This window comes from Papilio polytes, unplaced genomic scaffold (genome assembly GCF_000836215.1).
Source record: "Papilio polytes unplaced genomic scaffold, Ppol_1.0 DF821400.1, whole genome shotgun sequence".
In the NCBI taxonomy this organism is placed as follows: Eukaryota; Metazoa; Arthropoda; class Insecta; order Lepidoptera; family Papilionidae; genus Papilio; species Papilio polytes.
In genome coordinates this window covers 971,425-983,739 of record NW_013527804.1, presented here as the reverse complement: position 1 = coordinate 983,739, position 12,315 = coordinate 971,425, and the positions used below count along the sequence as shown (strand labels likewise).

The 12,315-nt window shown below is 32.9% G+C and overlaps 2 protein-coding genes across 4 annotated transcripts in view; one reads left to right on the top strand and one right to left on the bottom strand.

The window, feature by feature from the left end:
* Positions 1-807, top strand: part of LOC106108808 (regulation of enolase protein 1-like) — a 1,791-nt gene extending 984 nt beyond the window's left edge. Inside the window, exon 3 of the mRNA XM_013290082.1 lies at positions 517-807. Coding sequence (XP_013145536.1) covers positions 517-758 — 242 coding nt within the window. The 3' untranslated portion in view covers positions 759-807. The remainder of the gene's footprint in view (positions 1-516) is intronic.
* A 609-nt stretch (positions 808-1,416) lies between these two features.
* LOC106108892 overlaps positions 1,417-12,315 on the bottom strand; it is a 27,172-nt gene continuing 16,273 nt past the window's right edge. For 2 of the 3 annotated variants that reach the window (XM_013290214.1, XM_013290212.1), the window contains exons 2-6: positions 4,795-4,948; positions 3,775-4,339; positions 3,491-3,553; positions 3,201-3,362; positions 1,419-2,290 (exon numbers count right to left, since the gene is read on the bottom strand). In XM_013290214.1, the coding sequence (XP_013145668.1) occupies positions 2,180-2,290; positions 3,201-3,362; positions 3,491-3,553; positions 3,775-4,339; positions 4,795-4,826 (933 nt within the window). In that variant the 5' untranslated portion in view covers positions 4,827-4,948 and the 3' untranslated portion in view covers positions 1,419-2,179. Of the gene's footprint in view, positions 2,291-3,196; positions 3,363-3,490; positions 3,554-3,774; positions 4,340-4,794; positions 4,949-12,315 lie in introns of all 3 variants that reach the window. The other variant, XM_013290213.1, reaches the window with a different exon arrangement.

The window sequence follows — 12,315 nt, the reverse complement described above, 5'->3', positions numbered from 1 at the left end:
TTGACAGTGCAGTTTATGAACGCTACTGGCCGACTCTGCTCAGTGCCGATATAAGCCAGCGGGGGATTGTAGCAATTTTTATCAAGGAGCCCTTGGTTTCCTTAAGGTTCTCAAGTTTAGGGCAGTTTAGAGTAATAGATTAAACATTTTTTTATTACTGTCAGACTGTGAGTGCAGAGCCCCTAAATTCGCGTGGCCCGTAGCATTTGTTATTCTAGCTATATGGCTAATCCAGTACGGACTCTATTGGTCAAGTGTGAACCACGCATTTATGTAGTTTAGTCTCTCATTTAATGCCCGGTTTACACTAGGTCTGTAGTACTCGATAACTAGACTGGCAATTTACTGGCATAGTGTGAACACTAAATCGCACCATTAAGTCCATTCAATTTATGAGTGGCCATCGCAATTGTCCAACTGTACTGGCTAAGTTATGCCCCTTTTTTTTCGGTTATTTAACTTTTCTATAACTAAATCTTCTACTGTTCTAGTTAAATGCACTTTTATTCTTCCCAGGTATATTTACTGGCAACCCTGGAAAATTTTGGATGCGCATTACTAGAGTGGATCGTGTTATTTGCGTGAAATATTCAACAGACAAAATTGTGTGGAACCTATTACGACTCTGCCCATACCCTGAAGCTGATAAATATTTTGTCGGAGTTTTAACTTGTTCGCCGAAGAGAGAAAACTTAAAACTCAGCTTTAGTGAGCTTGCTTTTTCAGTACCCCAAGAAGATATTCTCCATTCAAATTGAATTTATTTTGTAAATAAAATGTTTTTTATTGTTAAAATTATTAACATAACCCACTCGTATTTATTTACGACTCTATGACGGATTCAAAAAATTGACTATGCTCTATATCTATGCCTTTCATCGATATCCGTTCTGCCATTTTGGCGGCAAACTCTAACCAACATCCATCCATCTAATCTTTCGCATATATAATAATAGTAAGTTGTAAGATTTAATTTGACACGTCGAGTATATCAAGTATCGAATTAAATTATGAGGTACTTGTTTTACGGGTATTTTATGCCTATTTGATTCACAAAAATTACTCCCAATTAAAAATTAGACGAGTAATTTTTTGAAAACATAATTCTTATTAGTACTACACAGCAATTCTTTGAAAAAGCAAAAACCGTTTGTCACAAATTCATTTATTTCACGTAGACTATTAACAATTTTATTCCATTGGTTATCTTAGTAATTACGGAATGTATTATAATAACGGAGATTAAAAAAATTTGGACGCCATTTCATACAAAAAAAAAAACAAAACATTCCACCAAAAAGTTTTTTTTATCTTGTTCATAACATTTACATAATATTAATTAAAAATGCTTTATTACATTTACACAAAATTATTACATTTACTATTTATGTTTTTACATATTAATATACATTGATTAATAACACATAATTTGAATTCGTACGCTTCGACATATTAACGAAAAAAATTACGACTCATAGTTGAAATTCAGGTTTATTTATTGTAGGTAAATATTTTTCATGTCATCTACAGTTTTAAAACAATTATTACGAATGACACATACTAAATATAAATTAATATCGATTGACTTTCCATTTGCATACTATTCTAACTTCAAAAAGACATAAGAAATAACATTTGGAACAACATACATAACATAATGATTTAAACATAATTCATAGTTTTTAACATAAACCATTTAATATGGACGTTAAAAAATTATAATAACTGTACTTATTAAATAAAAAAAAACTTAATTAAAATTATCACATTTCACTCGCCACATTCAAAAAACTAACGGAACATATGATACATTTTATTATCTGTACAAATAAGGATTAGGGCCATTTTTTAAAATTCCAATGTTGCCACATTAGAAACAGAATGAAAACCGAAAGTAACGGTAAATTAATGCATTGTAATTGAAAAAAAGAAAATTAAAGATTCACAATAATCATATCAAACATAATAATTCATTGGACATTAATATGTCAATAATTTCGTTTGCATTGTAAACCTTACCACCCTGTCCATAAGGATCACATTCAAATATTTAAATTGGTCCATATTTTCTACATTACATGGTACCAACACTATACAATATAAAACCGCGAAACTGGCACGAGAGTTCAAAAGTTTTTGCATATGGTAACACTTTTGACAGCTGTCACACGTTTGACATTTACATATTACACTGTGTCTCGAACGTGTCTATGGGCTCCGATTTAACGGTGACTTGCATTGCTTGAGGTGGTGCTGCCAGGGTAGGTTTTGATCTTTCCAGGTTGTACATCTATAGAAAAAGTAGATTTTTTAGTGATACAAAGTATATTGTTTATAATATATTTAAAACTTGTGATATAATCATGCTAATAACATAAATGCGAAAGTTTGGATGGATGGATGTTTGTTAGAGTTTGTAGCCTAAATGGCTGAACGGATCTGGATGAAATTTGGCATAGATGTAGGCTATAGTCTGGAAGCACACATAGACTACTTGCTTTTTTTTTTTTTTTAATTTCACGCGGACGGCAGGCAAAAGCTAGTTTGAAATAAGTTAGAGGCGACATTTTCACCACCATGATTTTTATTTACTACCACTATTTATGTATTAAATAAAAACTTAATTTTTGTAATAACCCTTATCATTATCAATTCAATATTTCCACTGTGATTATCCCCTCACTAGTGATAAGTGAAATCTTAAATGAAAGTAACCAAAAACCCTATACCCTATGACAAAATCTATAGCCGTTATTTTTTTTTTATAACATATGATGGCAATAAAGCAAGCGGCCACCTGAATCCGCCAAAATAGCGAAGGGACCGCTGCCCATAGACATCTGCAATTGCAGATGCGTCGCCTACCCTTATCCGACGGAGGAGGAGACGCATATAAAGAGGATATATCCTCTTCCTATGCATCTCCTCCATCGTCAAATCCACTTCCCCTTCCCATAAGAAAAGGGTGGTAAAGAGAAAGGAACTTAAATTAGGCCTCCGGCCCCACACTCATCAGACGAAACACGGCATTGCTTCCATTTAACGCCTGTCTTTTGTGTGGTCGTGGTATTACTGGGGGCGTGCCCTGTAGTGCTAACATGTTAAAGCGGGCACTACCACTGTTAAAAAACTGTTATTAAACTGAGATCACAATAGATTTAAAAAGTAATATCGGTGAATCAAAAATAATACGTACTTACCCTCATAAACATGGGTTTAGGCAGTTGTGAGACACTCGTAGCCCTGTTTAAAGTTTCATCGTACTCAGAGAGATGGGAGATCTCTACGGGTGGGACTTTAAGCTTGGGATACTGCTTCCGTACTGTGTGTTCCTCTTCTGAGTCGGATGGAGGGGGACGGACCTGTAAAATAAATGTAAATAAATACCTTTTTTCATGTTATTAATAAATAATAAGTGCGTTTTAAATACATTTCATTCAAAAATTTAATGATTTTAACCACATTTAAGTATCAAAAAAGCTATAAATACCTTCCTAGGACGACCAGGACCCCTCTTTTTGGGTGGTATCGGTAAGGGAGATGGAGAACGAGCCTGCAAAGAAAAATTAATATTGTTACTTTACGTTTACATAATTAAATAAAGAAAATAGAATTCAACTAAGTGTATTTAATTTTTTCCCCTTATTTTTTCTCTATATAAAGGCTGGCAACACTAGTCTGCAATTTAGTCAGATGTTTATGGTTAAAAGTTTTTTAAGTCACGTCACTGACAGTTTTGATTGCCAGCAACAATAAAAAAAGAAATCTACTCACTCTTCGTTTCCTCACAGGTCGGCTGCCATCAGCAGAGCGAGTGGTCATAGACAATTTGGACTCCGACAATCCATTCTTAGTAGAGTTAACTGATGTATCTATAACCTCCTCTTTGGCTAATAAACCACTAATACGATTCTTAAAGAAGCTATCTTCCGCCATTTTTAAGGCTTCAAAGCATTTATTCCCTTGTAGAGCGTATCTAATGATCTTCAAAACTTCGATACGGCATAAAAGACGGGTATCATCATCCATCTTTTTAAAAAGGGGTAAAAGAGAGTTCATAAAAAGTTTATCATCGTCGAAATGATCGTCTGGCAGGATCGAATTCGCGTCAATTTTGATTTCTAGTGAAGGGCTCTTCTTATCACTGTCTATGGTCGCTTGATTGCATTTGTCTACGGTTTCCGGTCTCTCTGGCGGGTCCGGTTTTGTCTTGAGATCGAGAGGCTTGTCTATGGCCTCGTGTTTGATCCTCGGTATGATTTCATCCGGCGCCGGATGTTGCGGGGAATTCGATACTTCTGAGTAAGATTCGTATTTGTCTTGAGAGTATCGTGGCTTCCTAGAAAGTAAAAATATGTTTATAAGTATATTTAAGAATTAATGAACAATATCTGAATACGTGATCAAGACATATCTTTACTATGGATATTGTATACTAGTTGTCGCCTGCGATATCGTCCGCATGAAATTAAAATTAATAATATAGCCTACGCTACTCAATGATAACGTAGCTTTTTAATGATGAAATAATCTTTGCAAACGACCCAGTTGTTTTTGACTTATTTCAATACATACAAAAATCCAAAATTACAAATCTTTCCTCATTATAACAATAGTATAGAGATTTAAATGTTACTTTATTTTTTAAGTTTTTTTAAGTTAATTAATTGAGGTTTTTTAATCTTTGTAATATAGACCCAAATCTCGTATGCGAATTGTTTTCATGTAATTATTAATTTATTTTATTTATGTAAATAGCAACCCCCGCTGTCCGTAGCAGTACCGCATACTGACCTGTTCTGCAGCGCGCGGTGTAAGAATGACATCTGCTTGTGGTACTGGTAGCGACGGCTGCCGGGCTGGCACTGCTCTGGGGCGCACTTGCCTTGCCGGTACGACTTCGTGTAAGAATCGCGAATAGACCGCCATCGTTTCTGTACCTCTTTACCTATAAATGAAAGAAAAATAACATATGAAATAGACAAATAAACATAAAAGTATTATGTACACTTGTGTTATAAAGCATAAACACACTTTGTTATGTAGGATCACGGCAATAATGGCATGTTTAAAAATACTATTTTAATATAAAATCTTACTCAAACGACACGCTATAGGTTATATATTTTCTCGCTATTTAATTTAGTGAATAATTTGGAAATAACCGTCATACGAAAAAGGGACAAAAATTACAAGCTGACAACATTAACGAAGCAAGGTTTCCATGGTAACGGTAACTTATCCGTTATCAAAGGCCTTAAATTGTGCATTTGAATTTTGACATTTGCAATTGAAAATTCGACAAATGTAAACAAAATAAAGTCCTTATAATTTTATGCGGATGCAGAAGCACGTGGACGGCTTGTTGGACATAAAAATGGTAACTTTTATAAGGAAACAGTGTAGAAATATTTTAGGATTATCCTTAACAGTAGGATAACTGGAGATACATTAGTTGTAGCGCACGTTTTGAGATGTGAGGTCGTTCGGTCAAGTTGAAGGCCGAGATTGTTCAATAACAAAGTTACGTATATTATTTCAATAAGTTACGGATTTTTAATCCGGATAATTGGAAACAAAATATTAATTTAATTTTGACGAAATAAACAGTTTGTTTTTGACTCACAAGATAAAAAAACTATATCTTTTATTTTACTATTTTTTTTTTATCTTAACGAAAAATCGAATTACAAGCTATGATTATTTGTTATCTGTTATCGAAGATTATGAAATCTACGAATTTCAACATGAAATAACTTGGAAACATATTTAACAAAACGGATTTGCTTAGTCACATTTTTGATTTGGAGTTTCTCATACTAAATTGGACGATAGAATACCTACGAGGAAACAATTTCCTACACCATGCATTTAATATCAATTTAGTAGTAAAATATTCTTTTTCAATTAAAAAATAGTCAGACATATTACTAGTTATATTTAAGTAAATTAATTAAAATTACGGAGACGTTAATATTTCTAATTGATTAATTTTGATTATTTAAACACATTAGTTACTTATAAAATCATTTAAAAATAAATATAATTAATATTAAAATTAAACAAATGCAATTAATATTTATAAACGTAATTATTTTTCAATAAATATCTTTCATCAAAGTCAACGGATTACTTTATAAATAAAACGCGCGGCAAATGCCCGAATACCAAAATGGCGGACGGCCACTCCCGCCATGTCACGTGATCCGCGCCAAACTTAATTTTATGGACATTGTTACACTTGCAAATAAATCCTTTTATACCAAAGAGGATTTAATTATCTATTTTAAAAGGTTGTATGCAATTCTAAAATACAATTTACTTTTAATTATAAATAGTTGCAACGTATTTTAAAACTAAATTAAATACGGCATTACAATATATACATAAACATGCAGTCATTACTAACAGTAATAAACAATTGAGAAAATGCAATATTAAACCCAAGTACAGTTAACTCCTTATAACGTTACTATCATATTTTAATGACCTCCTTAAACCGTCGGGATTATTTGACATTGGTTTACCTTTATTATATAGCATGCCAATCATTCTATTTAACGATAACAATGCAAGTATATAGTTTCTACGTCAAATGTAATAAGGAAAGAGTAACAAAGAATTTATAATTTAAAAACAGTTGCTTTTGGGATCTCCCAAACACAAAATTATAAGAACAAGAAATATGACTCAATCTTGGAAATACAACAAAATTCGTGATACACGTGTTAAAAAATGTAATAATAAAAGGCTTTCGACCTCGACTTTGTCCGTGTTCTTCCAGACTATCCTCTAGTCTATGACAAATTTCAACGAGATCCATTCAGCGGTTTACGCTACAAACAAACATCTATCCATCCAAACTTTCGCATTTCTAAAATTTAAGTGTTGTAACCCTGTATAAGTATGCTGCGAGATTACCGGGTTGCCATTTATACGTAAATTCGATACGGTGCTCGGCCAATGTTACCATAGTATTTGTCGAAATATCTATTAACATGCCTGTCATTCATTATTTCAAAACAATAAAGTAATGTCACATTTAATATTTTGTTTACTGTTAATGTTATAAAATAAATTATAGGTTTCTGCTAACCCTATTATGACAGTTTGTAAAAAAAATTAAAGTTAATTAAATTTTAGTCCAATTCCCGAGAATACATTATTCGAAGATGTAATTTAATTAGAAAAAAAACAAGTCCAATTGAGAGCACATTTAACTGGTAGTCATGTTAAAAAAGAAATTAGTACTGCACTGGAGGGTTGACGCAACACGAGACCATCGACATAGACATCCCGTCCCTATCTGACAGCTGTCAATGTCATTAGACGTATTGGAATAGCGCGCCATTATAGCGGGATCAGAGGTCTTAGTGTTTAAGTTCATCACGCTAATTACAATTATATCACTTGTTTAAAAGTGTGTATGTAAAAAACAAGAGAGGTAGTCCGCTATATGAACGTGTGGTCTCTGCCTACATGTTACAGGTACGGGTTCCGGGCGTGATTGTATAATTGCTGCAAGCTAGATGGTTATTTGAAAATTCTGCATGTCCGAGAATAAAGAGTTTCAACGAAATCTTTAGTGATTATTAATCTTGATAATCTAACTTCTTACTAATAATATAAATGCGAGAGTTTGGACAGATGTTTGTTACAGTTTCTAGCCTAAAATTCTGAACGGATCTCGATGAAATTTTGTACAGATGTAGAGCAGTCTGAATGAACACATAGGCTACTTACTTTTGTTTTGGTTTCATTCCACGCGGACGGAGACGCGGGCAAATCTAGTTAGTAATATTTTGTGATTTCCTACCTATTTAGCTAATTATAACCCGATATTTACCAATTGTGAATCGCAAAACTTGAAACTATTGCACAAAATAAACGCTACGTTGTTCGGAATTAAATCCTACGTAATACTTTCGCAAGGGCTTTCCCTACACGAGAGTAGGGTGGGAGGCAGACTACCCCTTCCATTACAACCCCTTACCACCCCTACCGCGAATTGCACAGGGTACTGCGTACTTTATACTACTGACGTATATCAAATTGAAATTCCTGGATTCGAGTTAATATCAATTATGTTTTCATATACGTGTTAATACGTCATTATGAAAGTTTAATTAAGTCGCTTACTAGCTGTTGCGACTTTGTCCGAAAAAATAGTAATAACCTATTACTCAGTGATAACATAGCTTTTTAATAGGGAAAGAATTTTTAAAATTGGTGCTGTAGTTTTTCAGTTATGTCTTTACAACCAGTATAGATTAGTTATTATTTTTTTTTTTATAACATAAGGTGGCAAACGAGCAAGCGGCCACCTGAAATCGCCAAAATGGCGAAGCGACCGCTGCCCATAGACATCCGCAATTGCAGATGCGTTGCCTACCCGTATCCGACGGAGGAGGAGACGCACATAAAGAGGATATTTCCCCTTCCTATGCATCTCCTCCACCGTCAAATCCACTTCCTCTTCCCAACCTCTCTTTGTAAGAAAAGGGTGGTAAAGGGAAAGGGACTTAAATTAGGCCTCCGGCACCACACTCACATCAGACGAAACACGGAATTGCTTCCATTTCACGCCTGTCTTCTGTGTGGTCGTGGTATTACACCGGGCGTGCCGGCCCATTCGTGCTAAGATGTTAAAGCGGGCACTACCACTGTTAAAATTATATTAACCCCGACGACACAGAATTAAAAGAAATCTTATAATAAATTTAGCCTATGTTGCTCAGTAATATATTAACTTCTCTATTTACTTAGTTTTTGAGTTTATTTGTAACCTAAATTATGTCGTAACACACATAAAAACATACAGACGAACTGACTACCTCTTTATTTTGGGAAGTTGGTCAAAAATCTATATCTATACTTGTATAATATTATAATAAAGCGTAAACACACACTTTTTTGTTGCCTAAAATGTCATCAATTACAGCATGTTTTTGAATAATTCTTTTGTTTTTAATATAAGACCCTACACTTACGTCACACTTTAGGCCATATATTTTCACGCCGTTAAACTTAGGGGGTAAATATTTTGGATAAAATCCCTAATGTGGGAAAGAGACCATAAGTTGCTGCCAACATCAAAGAAGCAAGATTGCCAAGGTTTGTCATAATTCAAGATTGCCATAGTTTATAGTTTGTTAACCATACAATAATCTGTATTTTTTAATGTTCCATATATACGTTAAACACTGTCCTACTTTATCTAAAATCTGATATAGTCCGACAAGAATCTTATTATACTTTGACATTTTCCGGAAAGCTCTAATACGCAACCATCGGGTCAAATAACATTTTATTGGTCAGGTATGATTTTTATATTTTTCTTGTTAGCAGATAAGTAAAAAGTGAGACAGAATTTTTTTTTGTTACTTATTCACTCATTGCTCTTGTTTTCATGCCCAACAATATTAAAAACTAGCTTTCGCCCGCGACTCCGTCCGTGTGGAATTAAAAAAAAAACAAAAGTCAGTAGCCTATGTGTTCTTCCAGGCACCCTCTACGTATACGCCAAATTTCGAGATCCATTCATCTGTTTAGGCTACAAACTCTAACAAACATCCATCCATCCAACCATCCATGTAAACTTTCGCATTTATAATATTAGTAAGTAAGATTAATGTAATAACAGCCTTTATTGCTAAGTAACATAGCTTTTTAATAGTGCAAGAATTATAATTGGTCCAGAAGTTTATGAGTTATTTCAATACATACAAAAATACCAATGTTTTCTCTATATAATAAATGGACCACTGGTTCCCATTACTCTATAGTTTTAGGAATCAAACTGAGAGCCACAGATTAAACGCCGGATGTTCCAATAAAATATTATATTAACAATAGCATTGATATAATCTGTAAAAGCATTCTGAGAAACGGAACGCAGCAAATAACTAAAACAAAGCATTGAGCACGAAGACATACGTATTAGTCGGGTACAAAGTAACTTGTTATTACATATAGCATTTAACCTACATTTAAGTTTTTAATAAACGATGTAGTATTTAATTACGTCAATTAAAAAAAAACAATCGATTAGATTTTATCCGGGTCATATTTTAGTAATACAAACCGTTAAGATGAGCTGTTGGCGATGTAATAAGCCTCTTTGATACAGTTTTACTATTTATAGTTATTTAAAATTAGAATTTACATTCTTTTAAATTTTATTCTTTTTGTAAATAATTTTTCATTCTTCAATAAATTCTTACAATCGTTGCTAGGATGTTTATGTCATTTTCCCTTTTTTATCGATTTTATCAATTTTCATTTTAAGTGTTTATTTTTATTTTGCTCTCCTTATATTCTCCGCGCGCTCCTCCTCCGTCCTTCTTCGCATTCTTATCATGGTGTATTTCGAAAAGTTGGGGGAATAAAAGTAACGTTATCGACATTTCTATGAGATTTGTTGGTGTACTTTAATCAATAAAATAATTAAGTAGAGTTGCACAAATGTAATCGATAAAATTACGAAAACGTGACGAATTTTCGAGATAATTCCTCTAATCTCACATTCATACAAACCTTCACCGATCATAACCTCGAAATTAACTCTTATCAGACAGGAATAACACTACAGTTCGACGAACTCCTGTTTTTATACGAATCGAATAACAAGAAAATCGGCCAATCATATTCAATTCATGTATTCATCACCCGAAAAGAAAACATTTACGTTACAAGCTATAAAAAGATGATGTTAATGTCTCATTCTATAAAACAATTTAGTTACAAGCTATATTCATTATTACAAATCAACGTTAAAAATAAACTCTAACAAAATCCACTCTAAAGGAAAACGGAGGAAAATAAGCCAAGCCGTTTGCAAAAGCTGACGCGTTCAAAAACATAATTAATGTTGCAACACTGAATCACATAATCTGTGCATTTTTTAAATATAGAACAAGCTAATACAGATGCGAATATACAATCCAGTTTTTATTTTTAAAAATAAATACGTCGTTTCTACGAATAAATCGGGAAGTTTTGATATTGAGTGAATTTGATATTTCTTGTTTGTATTACTATCAGGATAAACTACGAGTTTGTTAGATCGGGTAGACTTAAACCTTAATAAAGATTGACTCTGCGCAAAATAAAACGTTTTTTTGCTACGAGCGATAGCACAAACGAAAATGAAACTAGCTTGGTAATTGTAAAGTTATAAATATTAAAATAAAATACTAATTTTTTACTGTATTTGTATACACATTCTCTAAATGATAATAATAAATAAAATCAATTGAATTAAGGTCTCGATTCAAAAGGCGGTTATTTTAGAAACTGAATAGTGAGGAGGTTCCTGTCTCTGCAGCCCTAACCACTGGTTGCTTGAGTCAACGGATTCCGCAGCCGGTGGTGCTCTATTTTTTATATATGTATTATTTTATTTTTATATCAAATCTTGTAAAATGTATTATATAGAGAATAAGAAATAAAGATATATGAATTAAATAAAACCATATTCCCTCATTATTAAAACCAACTTTTAACTCGAAGTAGATCACTCAACCGGTTGGTGTTTTATTTTGGTTTATAAAAAAGTTTTTAAAAAGAACAAAGCATTTAACGGCTAAATCCTAGTAAATGTTACATAAGTAACATCAACAAGTATAATAAAGTGAGGTTGGAATCATATTTCAATAACGCCGAAGTATTTCATTGTTATTATTTCTCAGACTCTGCTAGTTCCGAGTATTTGACATCGGTTTCGTACTCTATGTACGCCATCTAGCGATGAGTAGTGGTATTAATTTTTTTTTTAAACATTTTTTTTATTTAGCACATTTCCCTCGGAATGTTTTGCTTATTAAATTAAACTCGAGTATTTTTATACGTAGGTAGATTAAGTTTTCCTTGTACTGAAATTTCACAATTTTTGAACAAGTTTTGTATAATCGTCCGCGTTTTGTTTCCATTGCTACAAATTTAAACAGATTTCTTTGTAACTACAATTATCAGAAACTCTCATTCTTTTTATATTTAGTTCTACTGGTTATCGCCCATAACTCATGTTCATAAAATTTAAAAAAGTCGTGTCTTATTTTACGTTCATATTTTGGCGCAATTTCGATAAAATGCGGTAAAACTGTGAAGCTATCACATAATAATTTAATATTGATTCATTTTTAAATATCACTAAAGACACATATGTATATCATACTTTATACTAATATAAATGCGATAGTTTAGATGGATGTTAGAGTTTGTAGCTTAAACGGCTAAACCGATTTCTATTACTTTTTTTTTATAACATAAGGTGGCAAACGAGCAAGCGGCCACCTGAAACCGCTAAAATGGCAA